Source organism: Triticum dicoccoides, chromosome 1B, assembly GCF_002162155.2.
Source record: "Triticum dicoccoides isolate Atlit2015 ecotype Zavitan chromosome 1B, WEW_v2.0, whole genome shotgun sequence".
NCBI classification, from domain to species: domain Eukaryota; kingdom Viridiplantae; phylum Streptophyta; class Magnoliopsida; order Poales; family Poaceae; genus Triticum; species Triticum dicoccoides.
The window spans coordinates 659,054,711-659,074,640 of record NC_041381.1 but is presented as its reverse complement, the minus strand read 5'-3'; the positions used below and the strand labels follow the sequence as shown (position 1 = coordinate 659,074,640).

The window sequence follows — 19,930 nt, the reverse complement described above, 5'->3', positions numbered from 1 at the left end:
ATGATGTTCTACCGGCGCGGGGTTTCGCCTAAACTCCACAACGATATGACCGAGGTGGAATATGGTGGAGGGGGGCACCGCACACGGCTAAGGAACGATCCATAGATCAACTTGTGTTGTTCTACCTAGAGGTGCCCCCCTGCCTCCGTATATAAAGGAGCAAGGGGGAGGGGTTCGGCCGGCCAGGAGGGGCGCGCTAGGAGGAGTCCTACTCCCACCGAGAGTAGGACTCCCCCCTTCCTTGTTGGAGTAGGAGAGAAGGAAAGAGGGGGAGAGGAGAAAGGAAAAGGGGGCTGCACCCCTTGTCCAATTCGAACCAGAGGGGGGCTGCGCGCCTCCTTCCTTTCGGTATCTCTTCTCTATTCCCGTATGGCCCAATAAGGCCCATATACTCCCCGGCGAATTCCGGTAACTCTCCGGTACTCCGAAAAATACTCGAATGACTCGGAACCTTTCCGAACTCCGAATATAGTCGTCCAATATATCGATCTTTACGTCTCGACCATTTCGAGACTCCTGGTCATGTCCCCGATCTCATCCGGGACTCCGAACTCCTTCGGTACATCAAAACTCATAAACTCATAATATAACTGTCATCGAAACCTTAAGCGTGCGGACCCTACGGGTTCGAGAACTATGTAGACATGACCTAGAACTATTCTTGGTCGATAACCAATAGCGGAACCTGGATGCCCATATTGGCTCCTACATATTCTACGAAGATCTTTATCGGTCAAACCGCATAACAACATACTTTGTTCCCTTTGTCATCGGTATGTTACTTGCCCGAGATTCGATCGTCGGTATCCAATACCTAGTTCAATCTCGTTACCGGCAAGTCTCTTTACTCGTTACGTAATGCATCATTCCGTAACTAACTCATTAGCTACATTGCTTGCAAGGCTTATAGTGATGTGCATTACCGAAAGGGCCCAGAGATACCTCTCCGACAATCGGAGTGACAAAACCTAATCTCGAAATACGCCAACCCAACATGTACCTTTGGAGACACCTGTAGTACTCCTTTATAATCACCCAGTTACGTTGTGACGTTTGGTAGCACCCAAAGTGTTCCTCCGGTAAACGGGAGTTGCATAATTCTCATAGTTACAGGAACATGTATAAGTCATGAAAAAAGCAATAGCAACATACTAAACGATCAAGTGCTAGGCTAACGGAATGGGTCATGTCAATCACATCATTCTCCTAATGATGTGATCCCATTAATCAAATGACAACTCTTTTGTCCATGGCTAGGAAACATAACCATCTTTGATAAACGAGCTAGTCAAGTATAGGCATACTAGTGACACTATGTTTGTCTATGTATTCACACATGTATTATGTTTCCGGTTAATACAATTCTAGCATGAATAATAAACATTTATCATGATATAAGGAAATAAATAATAACTTTATTATTGCCTCTAGGGCATATTTCCTTCAAAGAGCACACCACCGGGCCGCACAACAGGCAAGGAAGGAGCGCCACCGCGGAATGGGTAGGTCAATGCCACAGATTGGGGAGGAGCGCCGTCGCCGCCTGGACCAAGCTCCCTGCTCCACCGACCAAGGACGCTCGATTCCGGTTACCTGTAGCACATCAGGCCACCGCTAACAGGTCCCTTATCTTGTTCCTCGATTAGTTTGTTGTTCTGACCACCTGTAATACAAACCAAACTGAACTGATATGTGAGCCTGCAGTACAAACCAAACTGAACTTATCTTCTTTCTCTGAATATGTATGCCATGGTTTGACCTTTAGATATAGCAGTTCTGAAATTAGATATTGTTCTAAAAATCAGATATTGTTGAATTTAAGAGAAGCTACAGCAATCAATCGTAGCTAACTGGTTGTATGGATTCACATGGTTTCCAGAACTCTTTTCATAGCTAGCTGATCACTTGGTGGAGGACAATATGTGCACTACTATTCTTGATCAAGTCACTTTTCTATAATGTTTGAGCTCACCAATGGTGATGTAGTCAACATGTATCTCTTCTGCTCCTGTCAGCTAACCTGTTCATGCCGAGGGCTTATGTATGGGTGTATATTCTTTTCACTTTCTCTTAATATCCTACCTTTTGTGAACCAAAAGATCTTATAGGGAGCTGGTAAAAAAATAAAATATGTTCAATTTGTTTTAGTACCTTTTTTAGTGCTGAAAATTTATGCCTTGATTTGCCATTGTATAGTGACTGTTCAGAAAATGTATAGTGACTGTTCAGAAAATTTATGCCTTGATTTGCCATTGTATAGTGATGGTACATGATATGTTGTATTGTTCATTTACAAACTAATTACTATACTTTTCATTGGCGGCAACAAAAGGAAAAGGATGGTGTGCAACAAAAGAAAAAAAAGATGATGTGGAGCCTCAAGTACAAGTGAAGAAGTTATATTTGCGGATATGTCAGCATGGCATTAGGCTACTGCCTATGACTGTTTTACCTTGATTTGTCAGGCATCCCAGGAGATGGGAGTTGCTTATTTTGCTCTGTGGTACATAGAGCATGCGTCCTCTCGGGGAAACCTATACCTAATGAAAATCTTAAATGAAAGCTAGCTGATGAATTCAGGAAGCGGCTATACAAATCCATCATTGTACATGCTGCTGATGAATCTGTCACTAGACGGGAAGAGACTTAACGGTTAGTTGATGAACATTGTTGTTGTTATGTTTGCTCTTCTGGTTTTAAAATGTAAATGTGGCGTGGATAATTATTATCGATATGCTTTGAACTGTTGTGTTTCCTTGCATCCATGATTGACAGGTTTGTTGAGGATGATTTCATACATACATTTCCAGATTAGGCGCCCACGTGTGTGTGGTGGTGAGCCCCAACTATTCATGGCTTCACATGTTCTCCAGTAAGTAATTGGACTTGTTATGCATTCTTCTTCATGGATACCAAGGGTGGCTGGCCAACAATAACTCTTTTAAGCTTATTACATGAAGTGCTCTCATTTGGGTTCAGTATCTACATATATGAACATAGTGACTATTATCCCAAGTTGATAGGCATGGACAGAAAAAGAGCTAAGCTCTATGTGCTGAAAGAGAGGCAGAGCGGCAACTATGGCACCCCTGGAAATATTACACTGATTGATTCCTGTTGTGTTGCTGCCTGCATACTTTCTTTGTCAGAGGTTTCTTGATCCGATGGCAGAGGGAGCACGATTTGGTTGGGACTGTGTAATTCAGCCTATTCTTGGTGGCAACTAATTAGGCATAAATACTGTGAATCAATAAACACACTCAACATAACTTTTTTCCATTTTTATTTGTGACAAATACTTTGTTTAGCGATACACTAATTCAGAATATTCATATATTTGCAATTTACATAAATGTTGTAGTTCCATCATTTATGAAAGTACTGCTTAATAACCAGATGTCGGTGCCCTGGTCCACGCGACGATGCTGAACCTGGAGTAAGGTGTGTGCACCATGCTCGAGGACAACATCAGTGATGTCAGGAAGGAGAAGGAGAGGCTTGAGGCGGGCATGCACATGTGCGCTGGCATCTCAAGGTGGAGGAGCGCTCAGGGGATCACACCATCGTACGTGGCGGGGTTCATGCAGGAGAGGGATCTTGCCGTGGTAAGCTTTGTTCGGGAGAAGCTGCTGTCTGGGGTGCTCACCAAGACATTCCTCATGATGATGGACTACAACTGCGGTAGGATCTGAAGTCTATTTCTACTCTGTTGTTTTCCTGTCACATTCATGTCTTGACTAGAATTTTCTCTTAAACAGTAGTGTACAAAGGAATACTGTGTGGTTATTAAATTGATATAGCTTATTAATTTAGTTACCTTTTTAGTTTTGCCAACATGTACAAGATTGGGTTACTGTAATTTTGTACATTCCTTTTGTATTCAGAGAGTTTGAATCATGTTAAAATACTTCAAATATGCGTTTTGCAACTAAGAGCTCCTAATAATTTAGAGTGAAGTCTTCTATCATGCGATGAACTTGGATGTAATTGTATTTCTTATTTTGCTCCATGCCATTTTATTTCAAGCTTACATTGGCTGGGAGAATGACATGATGAGCAATCTTCTGTTGGGCGATTCACCTGAAACGCCAACATAGATATGAGTCTTTTGTGAGATGAATCTTCTGCTGGGTGATTCACCTGAAACGCCATTGAGCAGCAGAACACACACAAGAGGATCAAGCCCCAACCTAATGGACGCTGCTCCTTCCTGCCACACCCCTGTGTCCCGTTCAACTGGCGAGATGTCACTGTTCACTCTCTTTATCTAAATTATTTCGCAAGTTGGTAGAACTTGTATGCCCATTAGTCCAACATAGGTTTCTTTGAATATTATAACAAGATAAATTTAGAATATAGTCATGAGAACTTTGGTTCTATGTTTTCATTTGGTTCAGAACTATGTAGCTACAACAGCAATATATGTTAGATCAGATAGCTGAACCCATGAGCTACAAACATTTGATTTTTCTCCCTGGTTCATTCAGTAGGTTTAGTTCGAAGAATAGTACTTTCTTTCTTTCTTTGGTTACTGTATAGAGAAGAGTGTCTAAGAGACCCGCATGCTGAGCGGAGTCCATCTGGGGAGGTTATTCCCTCTACTAAGTAATTTTATGCTCTATGCTTTCGAGGTCTGGCTCATAGGACAAGCTATAATATGGAAACGGGATGCTTTGCAAATGCAGAGTATCAGATACTGGTGTTCTATTGTTCTATTCATGACCCTACACATGATTACAAGTATGTTGGCTAACATGATAGATAGTACTACATGTACGTCCAATTTTCCTGCAATTGGTTCATTAGATAGCCTGAGTATTCACCAAATTGTTCTATACTTTATCTTTGTCTTCCCCGATTTTAATTAACCCCGTTGAGCTTCTTTATGACGTAGGCCGAGCCTTGTGTTGTGAGTATCCCAGGCCGAATGATGCTTGATCTCCTTTTAGAGTAGCTTGGGTTGTCGGCAGCCTGTTACAGTCGAAGGGACTATTTAAATAACACCATGAGTTTCACCATCATGTTATGGACCTCTGTTCCAAGGGAAGAATGTCAATTACTAATTACTGAGTAAACAATCCATAGGATCTGCATCATGCAATGAAGGCAAAGCTCTGTATTTCCCATATTGGTGAACAGGGGAACTTAAGATCAAGTTAGTTTTATTGTGTTTCATAGATCTTCTGCATATCATATTCCCATGCTTAAGAAGGAATCTTGAATTTCCCAGAGGCTCAAAAGTTAAATAAAAACGATAGAGATCATGGTTAGAGGTTACTTTTTGTGTAGAAATAATAGGTTATATCTTCTGCTTTCTACCAGAATAAATGATAAATCAAGGTGGATAATAACAGGTTATATCACAATAGTGATCAAAGGGAATAGATATACTTTTGCAAGTCATACATGGAATTTTATCAGACAAATTTATTTTCTTCAGATGTGTAATCCTGTTTTTCTGAGATATATGTATTTCCTCTTGCTCATTCTTTTGGGCTTAGGGGCAGCAGAATAATCAGAATATACCTGGAGTGTCTGTACCATCTGCATACATTTTAGCTCAAAATAATAATGTGCTTCCTGTTACTTGCTCTGTTTTGATAATGTACATACATCAGTTGTGATATATATAATTGGTAGCAGATAAACAATATTAGTTTTCCAGTGAATGATTTTAGATTCTTCCATGAAAGCATCTCCCCCTTTTTTTCGATTTTTATTTCATGAAATGAGTTACGATGATTGTCGTGATATATTTCTTCTCTTAATATTTATTACCATGAACTAGAGTATCCAGTGTGTGTAGTTGTATACCTCCTTTTTAGAAAAGAATCATAAATTGCTACTATACATTTATCAGGGTGTGTAGCATCAGATCTACACCTTGCAGAAAACAACTCAAGGAGTAATGCAAAATATTTGTCACTTCTGGTTCAGTCCAGGGGTAAATTAAATATGTAAAGTTCGTCGTGCAATTTAGACTGTTAATTGGATTATATGCATGATGATATCTCTTCTATTTTTTTGGTCAAATACCTTGAGCCGAGGATATTATTATGACAGGCTTAGCATTAGTGCAGTGCGAAAGTAACTATTCTTAGATTCTCATGCTAAAAATAATATATTTTGATTTTTTTTCTATGGTTGAGAAGATATATATGGTCAATGCAAGATTGAGTTTATTTATTTGTGGATGCTGGCAGCGCACATGTGGATGTTCAGCAGGGTATCGACATCTGCGATTTCACCATCTCTGCACCATCCCGAGGTTTTGCGTCTGCTTCTCCTTCTCGGCAGAAGATGGTAGTCGGTCAAATATCTGTAGCCCCTATGTGTGGTTGTTCAGCAGGGTATCACCAACAACGATTTCCCCATCTCTGCATCATCTCGAGGTATATTTGAGCTCCCAAACCCATCCCTGATGTGATCACTAAATTTATTGTTTTGAATTTCACTAATTTCTTTCCATGGCTAATATGTGTTCAAATGCTCCAGATTATATGGTGGAAAGAGGAGGCATAGAGGGGGGTGGAGTGGGAAGAAGAGAGGGTGAGAGAGGAGGAAGTGGAGACCCTGCCGGCGTATTGGTGAAAAACCACCTCCCTGACTTTCTACACCATGGGTTATCATCTAAAATTGATTTTTAGAGGAATCAGGACATGTTCTTTTTTCCTTTCCACAGTTTCTCATCTAAAATGGATTTTTAGAGGAATTAGGATCTGATTCCTGGACCATTTGCTGTGTACTGAATGTGTATGTACCAATGCAATGCTTCTGATAGAAATTTGATATATTAAATTGACAAACATAACTAAATTACGCAAAAAAAAATATTTGCAATGCTTCAATGACTATATTACTGATTGGATATGACTTATGCCCTACAGCATCGCTGTCGGGTGTGGCAAGCCGCACTTCCTACCTAGTGCGCTATGCATGGGAGGCTTTTGTAGCTTTGGCCCACTATCAAAAATATGTACCTTCTTATATACTCTCTTTGTTTCTAAATATTTATCTTTTTAGAGATTTCAAATAGACTATCACATACACATGTATATAGACATATTTTAGAGTGTAGCTTCACTGATTTTGCTCCGTATGTAGTCATTTATTGAAATCTTTAAAAAAAGAATTTAGAAACGTATGGAGTATACTACAATCGTCATGCACGTGGGGCCAATCACCTAGAGGTTGTTGGCTGTCGTTATTTCCTTTGCAAATGCTGGTTTATTCCCTTCTTATTTGGCGTCAGGGGCAGGACAGTAAAGTGTATTGTGTTCCTTGTTTATGTTACTGCCATAGAAGAAATACAATTGCTATATACATTTTTTCTCTGGAAAGTGTTTTTTAGAAGTTAATTAAAGCAGAATCTATGTTGTAGACGATGTGTTTGCTTTTCCTTTTTCGTTTTGCCATGCAAGCTCAGCGCGTACTAATGAACATGTGTTATAAGACAAAGTTTTCAACAATGGTCACAAAGGGGTGGTGGCGCAGTTGGCTAGCGCGTAGGTCTCATAGCTGAAGTGAGTGATCCTGAGGTCGAGAGTTCGAGCCTCTCTCACCCCATTTTCCTTTTTTTTTTCCATCAGCTGTTCTTGAACTATTATTCCACCGACTAGTGATTTTTCTCCATGCTGCTGACTGGTAGTGTGTGGCTTGTACGTGTATCCTCCAACACCAGAATGCTGAGCTTCCTGCACCGTCTCGTGATCCTGGACTGGACACTCGGATCTGCCCCTCCCTTGTGCAGTAGCCCTGATCCCGTGGATCGCCTGGAAGCGCAGCATCTTCGAAGCGCTCTCTCGCTCGCCGCGCCGCGATTCTCCGGGCTGGTCACCCAGCTTGCGCATCTCAATGTGATGAATGGTCATGTTGACTAGATTTGTGGTAGGCGATCATCTCTAGAGCAGCTAGCACCTTACAGTAGGAAAGCGAAAAATTCGAGTACTCTTGGACCGCAGTTTGTGACTGGTGTTGATCTGCTCCCTGTATTATCTTCCTGCTGAAGCATCTGTGGGCTATCATGCTTGTAGAACGCCTGCAAAAAGTTCTCACCATAAAAGGACAGGCAATATTCACCTCCAGTGCAGAGAGATTTTTTAGCTGCAGAAATGCACAAAAAAAGAAGCATCAGGCAGTGAGAAAGAGATAAACCTCATTATCTTACAAACATAGTGAGCACAAGATTACTCTCAAGACTGCTGTGCTGTATCACAAATTCACAAGTAATTAACAATGTGTTGAGAAAAAAAATGTTGCGAAAAGGGCAACTTTTTAAAGCACTTTGGAACATTCTTTTTTTTCACCTGTGGGTGTTTACCCATCATGAAACTTTGCATATTAGTAAAACATTAAACATTGTTTATCACACAAAATAATTATATTTTTTCAAAGTTTAGTGTTCATCCCGTGCATATGCACCTGGGAGCAGAACAACACTTTCGCCAGAAGCTCTGCTCTGCTGAAGTGGCTAGAGCCAGGACACTAGGTTTTCACCTAGAGACAATACTCTAAGAGTGGAGAGGTGTCGAGCTCCTCGACACGGCCTCTATAAAGGAAACAACGCGTAACAAGAGGCGTCGTTTAAATTCCAACTCTCCCTCCCAAACTAGTTGATTCCAGCATACAAAAACATGGTTTGTCGACTGCGCGAGGGGTTTCTTTACCATTCAACCAGCGCGGTTTTTCAAGACTTGATCCATCAGATCATAAAATTTGGATAGTGGTGGTTTTTGCTATTCAGACGAAAGACCTATGAAAGAAGGAAATCTGAGGCACGCTAAGGTCGCCGATTTTTAAACTTATCTATTTCGTTTTTGTACCATTTAGATGGATGGATCAACCAAACCTGATCGATGATCCATGTTGGGTGGTCTAATCCGAGCATACCGAGGGATCATGCCTGCAGTAAACGTGGACTACACGCATACGACTCGCTAATTTCCTTTTTCTTATGGAAAAACTAATAGAAGTAGCTCTCATTCTTCCTGGCTACCACGTACGGTCCTGCCAATCGAAAAAAATCAACTTGTTCTTCAGTTTGGCAGCGAAAAGGTAAGAGGAGCTTCCAGCTAAATAATTAACTCGGAATCCCTTTGGCAGAAAAGGCCTATTAGCTCAGCTGGTTAGAGCGTCGTGCTAATAACGCGAAGGTCGCAGGTTCGAGACCTGCATGGGCCATTTATCTTTTTTTTCTTCTCTTTTTTTTCACTGTTGAAATTGCAAAAAAGAAAAGGTAAAAAGTTATAATTTTGGTTTCGCCCGGGTTCGAACCGGAGACCTTCAGTGTGTTAGACTGACGTGATAACCAACTACACCACGAAACCTTTGTGCTGAGTTGATCCGCAAAAGCTATGAGATGTTTTACGTTAGAACAAGAGGGTTAGATAGACAAACCAGTGTCCTGTCAGATTGAGATCCTACAACAATAAACAAGGACAAGTGTGTAGACTTCGGCAATGGCTACATTATACGTATAAAACCATCATGTATTGGGGTATATGTTGCCCTTGTGCCAAGTGCTTTCCTCTTTTTTTTTTATATCTTTCCCGTATTTGTCTGCTGGTCTCAATCATGTCTTTTTCTTTTTGTTCTGAGATATCATGATGTTCATTGTCACCGAAGCGACGTCAACAATTGTTTCACCATTTTCCCTTCACACTTAGCTTTTTTAGACGACCCTACTAAAACCGGGACATTTTTATGGTAGGTGAGAAAACATTTCTTAAATATACTCAATAGGACGGTCATGTCTTAATATATTTGTTCTCAGCAACTCATGCAAACTAGGTGATCGAGACCTCATATGCCTCCCTATTTGGTTGGACCACTAAGAGAAATGGCATATATATTTTCAATCAATATTGAGAAATATTTCTCAAATAGGCTCGAAAGAGCATGCCAACCTTCACACTTGGGTTGTCAAGACGTCGTATGCCTCTGCGATTGGAGCGATCAACACTTTTGACACATTCCTCTGTTTGGTCAGAGCCTCGTAGAGATGGTTCGAAATTGTTGAGCCAAAATTTAAAAATGCTTCTCCTGTTCTCCAGTATGCTGGATAGCGTGAATTAGTTTTTTGTTAGATAGTGCCACCACCCTTCTGTAATTGTGTTATTTCACAAACGTTTGAAGATAATTGACATATTTATCGTGAAGAAGTCATTTTTATGGAAAACGTCCCTTTAAAATGTTAATGTTTGCTTACCATTGAAGTTGAGAGGTACATTTTTGTTAATCAACTAGAACAATGCCCATGCGTTGGGATAAATCTTCTAGTACATCAGCTTGTGATTTACCTGTCTGTAATAATACGGTTGTGTAAATAAATGACCCTCAAATTCTGCCCATGAAATACCATATATTTTCATCTGAAGTTTTGTAAGTATATTAAAGTGGAACTGGCTCAGAAGGTAAGTCAATTAAGTTGATTTATTATCATACAAGGTTGGATGAAGGGGTGGTGGAAAGAAAGGTGAAATGGGAACCTTACATTCTTTTTAAGTAGTAGAGATCACAAACCATTCCATTCGTGTTCGTCCAACCACATCGCATTCTCATTCCTCCAGCGAAACACGGCATTAGTTCATCACACTAATCCTAACAAAGAACTAATCTCAATATAGTCACCCTCTCTCCATCTAAGGGCATACTAAATGTATTTTTTTTCTTGTTTATGTTACTGCAAAGTTAAGAAATAAAACAATACATAAATCTATCTACTTTTGTTAGAAGTAAATTTTAGTTTATATTGTAGATAATGCAAGCTAATTAGAAGCATATAGTTTCAAGTACAAAGCTTTTACCTCCCAGGTAGCTAAGTTTTATATTTGCTAGTAGAAACATTGCAAGTCAGTAAGTTCAAAAGCTTCATTTTGTATGTTTGGTAGTAGAGCGCGATAGAAGATTGCAACCCATCAACTTGGAAGTAGAAAGCTACATTTCATCAGATTGGAAGCTTCAGTTTTGTGGTAGTTGAAAGTTGCAATCCATCAGGTTGTAATCTTTCATCTGACTGTAGAAAATAGAAAGTTGCAATTCATCATAGCTGGTAGCATTCCTTTGCCACCAAGTTATAAACTTCAGTTTGTAAAGTAGGCGCCTAGAGCAAAGATCTCCTCCCATCCAAGATCCACTGGCTAGCCTGTTGATTCGCCTCCCCTCTACACTCCGCTCTGGCGGCTGGTGGCAGTGAGGGGAATCCCGATACCTCGGCTCCGGCTAGTAGTTTAGGTTAGGATATTTTAGTCCTCACATGGGCGGTGCTCGGATGAATGGCGGTGCTTCATCTTCAAGTTTGTGTTCTGCGCTTCGATCCTCCTTGAATTTGTTTGTCTGGATGAGGTTTACGGTGCTCTAGCGTAGATTTTTGTCGTCCCCTTGGGGCGGCGAGGTTAGGGTTCCTCGTCGTGCATGCACGACGACAAAATATGTTGTTAGGCACTTCAGATTGATTCAAGGGTTCGGTGGCGACGGCGGCGGCTCCCATGCGCTGGTCCTTAGGGGCACGTGCACGAAGACTTCTCGGCTGTTATCAACAAGGTCGTGCCGACTCAAGTATGGGAGCGGCGACAGTGGCACGTGGACGGCTCGTTCAGGCGGCAGTACTAGTGTTCAATGGTCCAGGTACCTGAAATGCTCTCTGCCTCTAGTGAACTTTCACTCAGTAGTGTCACACTAAAATTTACCAAGCTGGGTAATAGGAAGTGTATTCGTTTTGTTGGAACTTGTAAGCTCCGAGTTTAGTAAATTCTACCTCTATAACAGATGTAAGATGTTTTAGTCAGTCTACTCTCTCCGTTAAAAAATACTTGTCATCAAAATGAATAAAAAGAGATGTATCTATAACTTAAATATGTCTAAATACATCCCTTTTATTCATTTAGATGACACGTATTTCCGGATGGAGGGAGTATTTATTTGTTACGAAGGGACTAAAAGTTTTCTTTATCCGAATGTAGTGTAGAAGTTTGGGTTCGGCTAGAAGGGCAACCTACTGTGCAAAATGGATCGCTATGAGCAGCAGGTGCGGTCGGTCGCGAAATACACGATTTGAGAAGAATTTTCAAGGAGAACAGAAAAAACATAAAATAGAAAAATAAACACTAAATATTAAATACTGTCAAGGAATATATAAGTCTGTTTTGCAACTGTAACCTAGCGGGGTGGTGGCGCAGTTGGCTAGCGCGTAGGTCTCATAGCTAAAGAGTGATCCTGAGGTCGAGAGTTCGAGCCTCTCTCACCCCATTTTTTATTTTTCCCTCAGCCGTTTCTCACCCCATTTTTTAATTTTTCCTCAGCCGTTCCTGAAATTTGTTATTAGTCCAGTGATTTGTTTCAGCCGCCATGAACACTGGAGCAGCAACGGTCGCTCCAACTGTTAATTTCACAGCTCGCATGATTGATTCCCCTTTGTCGAGCGCACTTTATTTTACTGTACATTACATTCGTCTTCACCAAAATATTCAAGAAAAGATGTATCTGTATTTTATTTTTTTGTGCATCATATACCTTCAAAAACCCTGGCATGCTGTGTCACTGCTGCCATGTCAGTACAACACCATCTACTTCAGGGGCCATCACATTCAGGAACCAGTTCAGCCTGTCGACACAGACCGCTGGAAGCTGAGTCCAACAGAGTGCCGGCACTGGTCGTTACGACATACTCCCTCCGTCCCTTTAACTGTGAAAAACGCTCTTATATTATAGGACGGAGGGGGTATCAATGTACTCGTGATCGCCTGACCGGTAAAGCAACAAACAGTCCAGTAGAACATCACGGCCAATACAGCGGCAGACCACACACTGCGGGAAACTACAATGGCCAATTCTAAAACCTTGTGGTTAATAGATAAACACACATCCATCACGATCCGATACAGTAGGATAAAATCGACGCGCTGAGGGAACTAAAATGGCTCTTCAGCTAATAACATACAGCACATGACAACAGCGCAGCGGGTGCCTTTGTTCACTACAATTCCACTCCTATGCAGAGAATTATCATCAAATACAAGTGACACGCACATGGATGTCCCGCTCACGACCCGCGCCTCGGCTGTTTCGGCACGAGTATGCTCGTTACCTGCGCCTTAGGTCTCTCTGCACAAGCAAAAGGGAAGGGGGAACTTGTTATGTGCAACTTTTGATGACAAACGATACTGTTAGGAGTTCACGGATTTAAGCAAGGATTTTATTAGGCATGTTATCAGAAGCATGAAAATATGGAGTACAGGTTCTTGTGTCTAGTTGAAACATCCATCAGATAGGCTCACCCAACTTTATCATGTAAACTAGATTTGTGGCAGGCAATCGTTACGTGAGCAACATGCACCTTGGAGAGAATCTGCTAAAGAAAGCTACTTCCTAGAGGACAGTAGAAATCATGACTGCAGAAGAGAGGGCTTACCCTTGGACCGCGATCTGTGACCGGTGTTGATCTGCTCCCTGTGTTGTCTGCCTGCTGAATCATCTGTGGGCTATCATGCTTGTAGAACGCCTGCAAAGTTCTCACCATAAATGGACGCACGATATTCACCTCCATTGCAGAGAGATTTTTGAGCTGTCAAAATGCAGAAAAAAAGAAGCACAAGGCAGTAAGCAAAAGATCAGCTTGTTAATTTGTAAAACATAGTGAGCCCAAAACTAGGCTCTGATTGCTGTACCAAGTACTCCCTCCGTAAACTAATATAAGAGCATTTAGATCACTATTTTAGTTATCTAAATGCTCTTATATTAGTTTACAGAGGGAGTAATAAACAATGTGCTGTAATACTGTAACAAACATGTACGCCACAAGTAAAGCAGTATGCCAGGCTCATCGAAGGAGGGAGGCCTGGGTTTCCAGGATCTACACATTTGCATCCTCGCAATGCTGTCCTATCAGGGGTGGCAGCTGCTGGACGCCCCGGATACTCTTTGTGCTCGAGTCCTCAAAGCTCGGTACTACCCAAACTGCTCAGTCCTGGAGGCAGAGGCGAAGGATGGCATTTCTTACACATGGAGAAGTATTCTCAAAGGCATTGCACTCTACAAGGAAGGAGTAATTTGGCAAGTGGGTTGAGGGGATAACATTAAGGTGTGGGAGGACCCATGGATACCACGGGGTGACACAGAAAACCGAGGTCTGTCCGAGGCAACGCTGTCATTACTAAGGTAAGCAACCTGGTGGATCCTGTAACGGAAACATGGGATGAATAGTTGGTCGTGGACCTCTTTTCTGAAGAAGATGCAAAAGATATTATAGCTATTCCAATCCGTGAGGGCATGGAAGATCATATTGCTTGGCACTTTGACCCCAAGGGGAGGTTCTCTGTAAAATCAGCTTATCACCTCGGCGTGCAACTCAGGGATGTGCGGCTAAGCCGTGATGCTGAATCCTCATCGGGTACAGGTCGTGGTGCTGACATTTGGAGTCGTTACTGGAACCTATCCATGCCGGATAAGGTACGGATTTTCACTCGGAGGCTCGCTCGGAATAGCTTACCGCTGAGAATTTACATAAAAAGGAAGAAGGTTGATCTCGACACAATCTGTCCAATGTGCGGGAGGCTGGATGAGGTCGGGGGCCATCTATTTGTAAAATGCAAAAACGTGAAACAGGACTGGAGGCAGCTGGATTTGGGAGGATGTCCGCCTAGAATTGGTGAAATGCCAGACCCGAATGGAGATGTTTAATCACCTATGGAGTTTGAACAGCAAGCGGCGTGATGATGCTCTTGTTCTGCTGTGCGAGTGGTGGTCCGCCAGAAATAAAGCAAATGCCAGAGACAAGGTGAGATCAACTGAGGATGTGTGCGCTGCAGTCAGGAAGCACACTATGGACTTTGCGAAACCAGCCCCAATGCAGTAGGCCGAAGCTGTCCAGAAGGAGAAAGCTGTGTGGCGCAGGCCGAAGGAGAGCTTCATCAAGGTGAACTTTGACGCTGCATTTCATGCTGATTTAGGAGATGTAGCGTGGGGATGTATCTTCAGAACAGATCAGGGGGAGTTCCTCGCAGCGGCTGCTGGGAAGCTTGATTACCTGTCTAGCCCGTTAAACACAGAAACAGCAGCGTGCATTTAATCGGTTGAGGCTGGGGTAGAGCTGGGGCTGCACAGAGTTATCTTTGAGTCCGACTCTCTCAATCTACTGAATGCTCTAAAGTCAAGAGAACATGATTCCATGTCAATCGGAGTCATACTGAGGGACTCGCACTTTATGTCGAACTGGTTTTGACAGCTTCGAATTTCATTTCTGTAAGCTATGTTTTTAAGGCGGTAAAGCGTCATAAGGCGGAGGAGGGCCGCTCTGACGCCTAAGCGCCAAGGCGAGGCGGTAAGGCGAGGCAAGGCGACGCCTTAAACATTGCAGGAAAAGAGTCATCAATAGGTCTGCACATATTAATACTAGAAAAAGAGCAATGGCTGAGAGATGGGCCACTACTTATGCACCTCCCAGTGGCCCAAAAGCCCATCTAGTGGCCATATACACCCCCGTGACCTAATTCCACTATCTCCTTCCCTTCTTTCCCACCACAGCCGCCACGAAGCCATACCCTTCTGGTCCTCCCTCCCTCCTCTTCATGGCCCCACCCTTCTCCCTCACAGTAGCAAGCCCCAGGAGCCCCCAGTCCTCCCTCCTCTTCATGGTGCTGGGAGACAGCGGGGCCGTCATCTCCAAGCCCCAGGAGCAGCCAGAACTAGGGCAGCCACAGCCGTACACTTCATGTCTGTCTAAGGCGGGGTAGACGCCTTGCCATCCTGGGGCGCCTTGACGCTTAGGCGACGACTAGGCGACGCTTAGGCGACGCCTTAAAAACATAGTCTGTAAGCGTGAATGTAATAAAGATGCCCATGAACTACCGCATATGGCTTTAGGGTAGCGGTAGCCACTTCTGTGTGGCATAATCAGGCCCCAGACTTTGTATCGTCTTTGGTCACCAGCGATTTTGCTGTGCGGGTTTAAAAGTATGGAATGAAATGTTCCAGTTTAAAAAAAATAAAAAATAACAGAACCCCTCATAATTTTGTAATTAATCATATTATCAGCATTTGAATATTCATAACCCCCAGATGTGTTCAAATTTTTGTGAGTTCCATGAGAAACGAGAAGGTTAACCTATAGATATGCATATAAGATCACTTCAAGAAAAACACCAGAACTGTTAATGTAATGGAGAAAAAAGGCGACATATTGCACATATCCATGATAACTTTAACAGCAGAATTTTAGGAGCCAGTGGCTGGACGTGGGAGGACAAAAAGATACCTTCACAGCATGAGTACGGCCAGATATTGTCTCCAATCCAGACTCGACCTTATGGAACCTGACATCTCTGATATCCTCGATCAAAGATCTCACCTGTATCAAAGCTACAAGTAAGAATCTTTTAAGAAAATCATAGCAAATTAGACGGTACAAATTTACAAATTTTCCTTCAGAATTCTTTATTACTCACCAAGTAAGCATCTGTGATGTCATCACGAGCACTGTAAAAAAAAAAAGAGACTCAGGCTATATGTGCTGTTTCTATAACGAAATTATATAGGTTCTTACTATAGAATAAAAGCAGTCAGAAAGTTGCAAGGGCTGCTTACTGATCAAACAGAAGCTTAGATATTTCGATATAGTGGAACGGTAATGGTTGAAATTCTCTAGGTGACTCTCTTTCAGCATCCAACACCTGTGTTAAGCGCTCTAGCAACAAAGACAACAAACATTTCAGGGGCGAAATAGGCAGTTAAGTATGTTTCAGATATAAGCAGTGTCAGTTTCACCAGATGGTGCAACTGAAGGACAAATGGGCAAGCACACAAAAATTCAGAAAACGTGCACACTGGTCGCATGCATCACTCGATAAGTTAGAGGTACAGAGCTCCCCTGTATGACTTGTCATATATGCACCGACATGTAGCAAATGTAAATCCTATAAGCTACGATGCAGGTTTGACAGGAGATGAAGCTACTAAAACAAGCAAGCAAGCGGAGCACTCACCAACAGTCATCCACTCGGGTGCACGTATGGTGCACTTGCCACGCCTCTTGAGCGCCACAGCAAGCCACAGAGGGACCTTGCTTGGAATTTGGGGGAAGAAGGGCCCGAAATCCCCCTACATGATGGAGGTGAGTACAATGTTAGCTAAAACTGAACCATGTGAGTAGAACCACTTGGCACTTCGGATATTGCTTGGTTTGTTGCCAAAATTTCGGTTGCCTGAGGATTATTTGATGTTCCCTTCACAATTTTTGCCAATTTTTTGGCCAGCGCAGGGTGGAGGAACTACTTGCAATAAAATTGACATGACTAAACTCTAAAATTGGCCCAGCTCTCAAGAATTCCTACATAATACTACAGTCACCAAAGCTCCGAAGTGTTCTAATCACTGGACAGCGAATGGCCGGATAAAATCCCGGAGAAATGGAGGCGCGGTGAACATAACGAGTGAACTAGGGGAATACTGACAAGCAAAAAAATCAGTAAGTTCAGAGCACGCACGCAGATCATGTTCAGGGCCTCCATGCGGATGTTGGGGACGATCTCGACGATCTCATCCTCGGCCACGAACTCCACCTGCACCAAACGAACCAACCAGCCGCCATCACAAAGGGAGACAGCAGCGAGGGGACAGGCCCTCCTAGGGTCGACAAGGATGCATACAGATACGGGCGGGCGCGGGGGTCGATTACCTCGGAGGGCGAGAAGAGGGAGAGATGCGGGTCGGACTGCCCCGCCATGGCGATTTGGGGGCGGATCTAGATGGTGCGCCGGGTGCCTCGAAGCCCGATGGCCGAAGACCGGGACGGAGTGGAGACGGCGGGAACGCGACGCGCCGGCGAGGAAGAACCGGAATGGCGGCGGCGGCGGCAGTGTAGGGGTGGAAGTGGGAGTGGGAGTGGGATTGGGATTGGGGCGCCGGCGGTGACGCTGTCCTAGGGCGCGGGAGCTCTAATTTTTCCTCGAAAAATAACTTTTCCTTTTTAGCTAAATAAATGGGATTATTCTAAGAGTTCCTATTTGTCTTTTAAGATAATTCAGAGCAAGTTTCATTTAAAAAATTATTTTAGTTTTATAGTACTACATTTTTCTTCAATCTGATCTCTACCACTTTATATAAAGTGAAAATGTCTTCATAGTGAGTCGTGTCGGCGGCTCGTTCTGCCGATGGTAGTGATTGTTTGGTGGTCTAAAGACACAATGTATTTTTTCTTATGTTTGAAGTCTTTTATACTTCTGGTGATTTTTGTATTAGATTTGGATCTTTTTTAAAAAAATCACACTAAAGCATTAGAAGGTCTAGCCGGTTTGACAACAGATATTTGTAAAAATAAAGTACAACCATGTACCCCTAGTTTCTTGTGTTGTATTCCGTTCGTAAACTAATATAAGACTTCTTGGTCACTACTTTAGTGAAATGTCTTATATTAGTTTACAGTGGTAGTAATTTTTATCTTTCTTTTTCTTAGTACGAATTTCTATCCTTCTTAATAATAATGCTGCGGGCTCCTCCCCTGTTGGTCTAATTTTTTCTTTTTTGATTTCACATATGAGTGCAAACTAAGTTTTAAGTTTTAGTTTTTGAAAGGTAGTGATTTTTGTTGTTCGTCCGTGTCAAGTTTCAACAGTTGAAACTTGCTGAAGTTTTAAAAACTTGTATGTGTTCTTATTTCGAAGCCCTCGTCACAAGGACCACGAGATGAAAATATTTGGACTTTCGAAGCCCTCGTTCCCGATAAATCGCTTGTTAGAGCGATAAATTGGCCCAAAAGATAAACAATGAAGATAACACATAATCTTATCGGTCACCCCACGAGTAGCGATAAATCGGAAGATTAATCGCTGAATCGGAAGATTTTTTGAACAGTGGTTTCAATAACGCGGTTGATGTAGTCGAACTTCTTTGCGATCCAACCGATCAAGTACCTAACGTATGACACCTCCACGTTTAGCTCGATGACGTCCCTCGTGCTCTTGATCCAGTTGAGGATGAGGGTGAGTTTCGTCAGCACAACGGTGTGGCAACGGTGATGATGATGTTGCCGGCGCAGGGCTTCGCCTAAGCACTATGATGGTATGATCGAGGTGTGTAACTGTGGAGAGGGGCACCGCACACGGTTAAGAGAAACTTGTGTGTCTTTGGGGTGCCCCCTGCCCCCATATATAAAGGAGGGAGGGAGAGAGGCTGGCCCCCTAGGGGCGCGCCAAGTGTATGGAGTCCTACTAGGACTTCCAAGTCCTAGTAGGAATCCTTTCCCTTTAGGAGTAGGAGAGAAGGAAGGAGAGAGGGAGTAGGAAAGGGCAAGGGGGGCGCCGCCCCCTTCCCCTAGTCCAATTTGGACCCATGGGGGGGGGGGGGGCTCACCACCTCCCCTTGGCATGCCTCCTCTATTTCCCGTATGGCCCAATAAGACCCATTACTTCTCCCGGTGAATTCCCGTAACTCCCCGGTACTTCGAAAAATACTCGAATCACTCGTAACCTTTCCCGATGTCCGAATATAGCCTTCCAATATATCGATCTTTACGTCCTGACCATGTTGAGACTCCTCGTCACGTCCGTGATCTCATTCGGGACTCTGAACAAACTTCGGTCATCAAAACACATAATTCATAATACAAATCGTCATCGAACGTTAAGCGTGCGGACCCTACGGTTTCGAAAACTATGTAGACATGATCGAGACACATCTCCGATCAATAACCAATAGCTGAACCTGGATGCTCATATTGGCTCATACATATTCTATGAAGATTGTTGTGGTGGGCGCACGACAGATGCCATGGGATGGCTAAAGAGAGGAGGAGGCTCGAGGGCACTGGTGGGCTCCAGAGGCGAGGTCGGCATGAGCGAGCGCGGGATGCAAGACATACCCAGGTTCGGGGATCTCCGGAGAGATAACACCCCTAGTCCTGCCGAGTGTGGTTGATATGCAATAGTACAGAGTTGCTCCT

General features: G+C 43.0%; 1 protein-coding gene, 1 long non-coding RNA gene and 4 other non-coding genes across 6 annotated transcripts; 4 read left to right on the top strand and 2 right to left on the bottom strand.

Annotated features, from left to right (window-relative positions):
• The first annotated feature begins 4,596 nt into the window (after positions 1-4,596).
• LOC119311478 lies at positions 4,597-6,775 on the top strand. Its single transcript, XR_005151073.1, has 3 exons — positions 4,597-4,740; positions 6,204-6,392; positions 6,496-6,775. It is a non-coding gene; the product is annotated as an uncharacterized LOC119311478 (long non-coding RNA).
• A 704-nt stretch (positions 6,776-7,479) lies between these two features.
• TRNAM-CAU lies at positions 7,480-7,566 on the top strand. Its single transcript is given in 2 exon segments — positions 7,480-7,517; positions 7,531-7,566. It is a non-coding gene; the product is annotated as a tRNA-Met (tRNA).
• A 1,540-nt stretch (positions 7,567-9,106) lies between these two features.
• On the top strand, positions 9,107-9,180 carry TRNAI-AAU. Its single transcript has one exon. It is a non-coding gene; the product is annotated as a tRNA-Ile (tRNA).
• A 72-nt stretch (positions 9,181-9,252) lies between these two features.
• Positions 9,253-9,326, bottom strand: TRNAV-AAC. The gene has a single exon. It is a non-coding gene; the product is annotated as a tRNA-Val (tRNA).
• Positions 9,327-12,161: 2,835 nt separating this feature from the next.
• TRNAM-CAU lies at positions 12,162-12,246 on the top strand. Its single transcript is given in 2 exon segments — positions 12,162-12,199; positions 12,211-12,246. It is a non-coding gene; the product is annotated as a tRNA-Met (tRNA).
• Positions 12,247-12,748: 502 nt separating this feature from the next.
• LOC119349456 (DNA replication complex GINS protein PSF2-like) lies at positions 12,749-17,912 on the bottom strand. Its single transcript, XM_037617495.1, has 8 exons — positions 17,669-17,912; positions 17,478-17,552; positions 16,977-17,091; positions 16,579-16,678; positions 16,440-16,470; positions 16,250-16,342; positions 13,409-13,561; positions 12,749-13,101 (listed from the first exon to the last, which is right to left on the bottom strand). The coding sequence occupies exons 1-8, from the start codon at positions 17,714-17,716 to the stop codon at positions 13,081-13,083; spliced, it is 636 nt and encodes a 211-aa protein (XP_037473392.1). The 5' UTR covers positions 17,717-17,912; the 3' UTR covers positions 12,749-13,080.
• Positions 17,913-19,930: the final 2,018 nt, after the last annotated feature.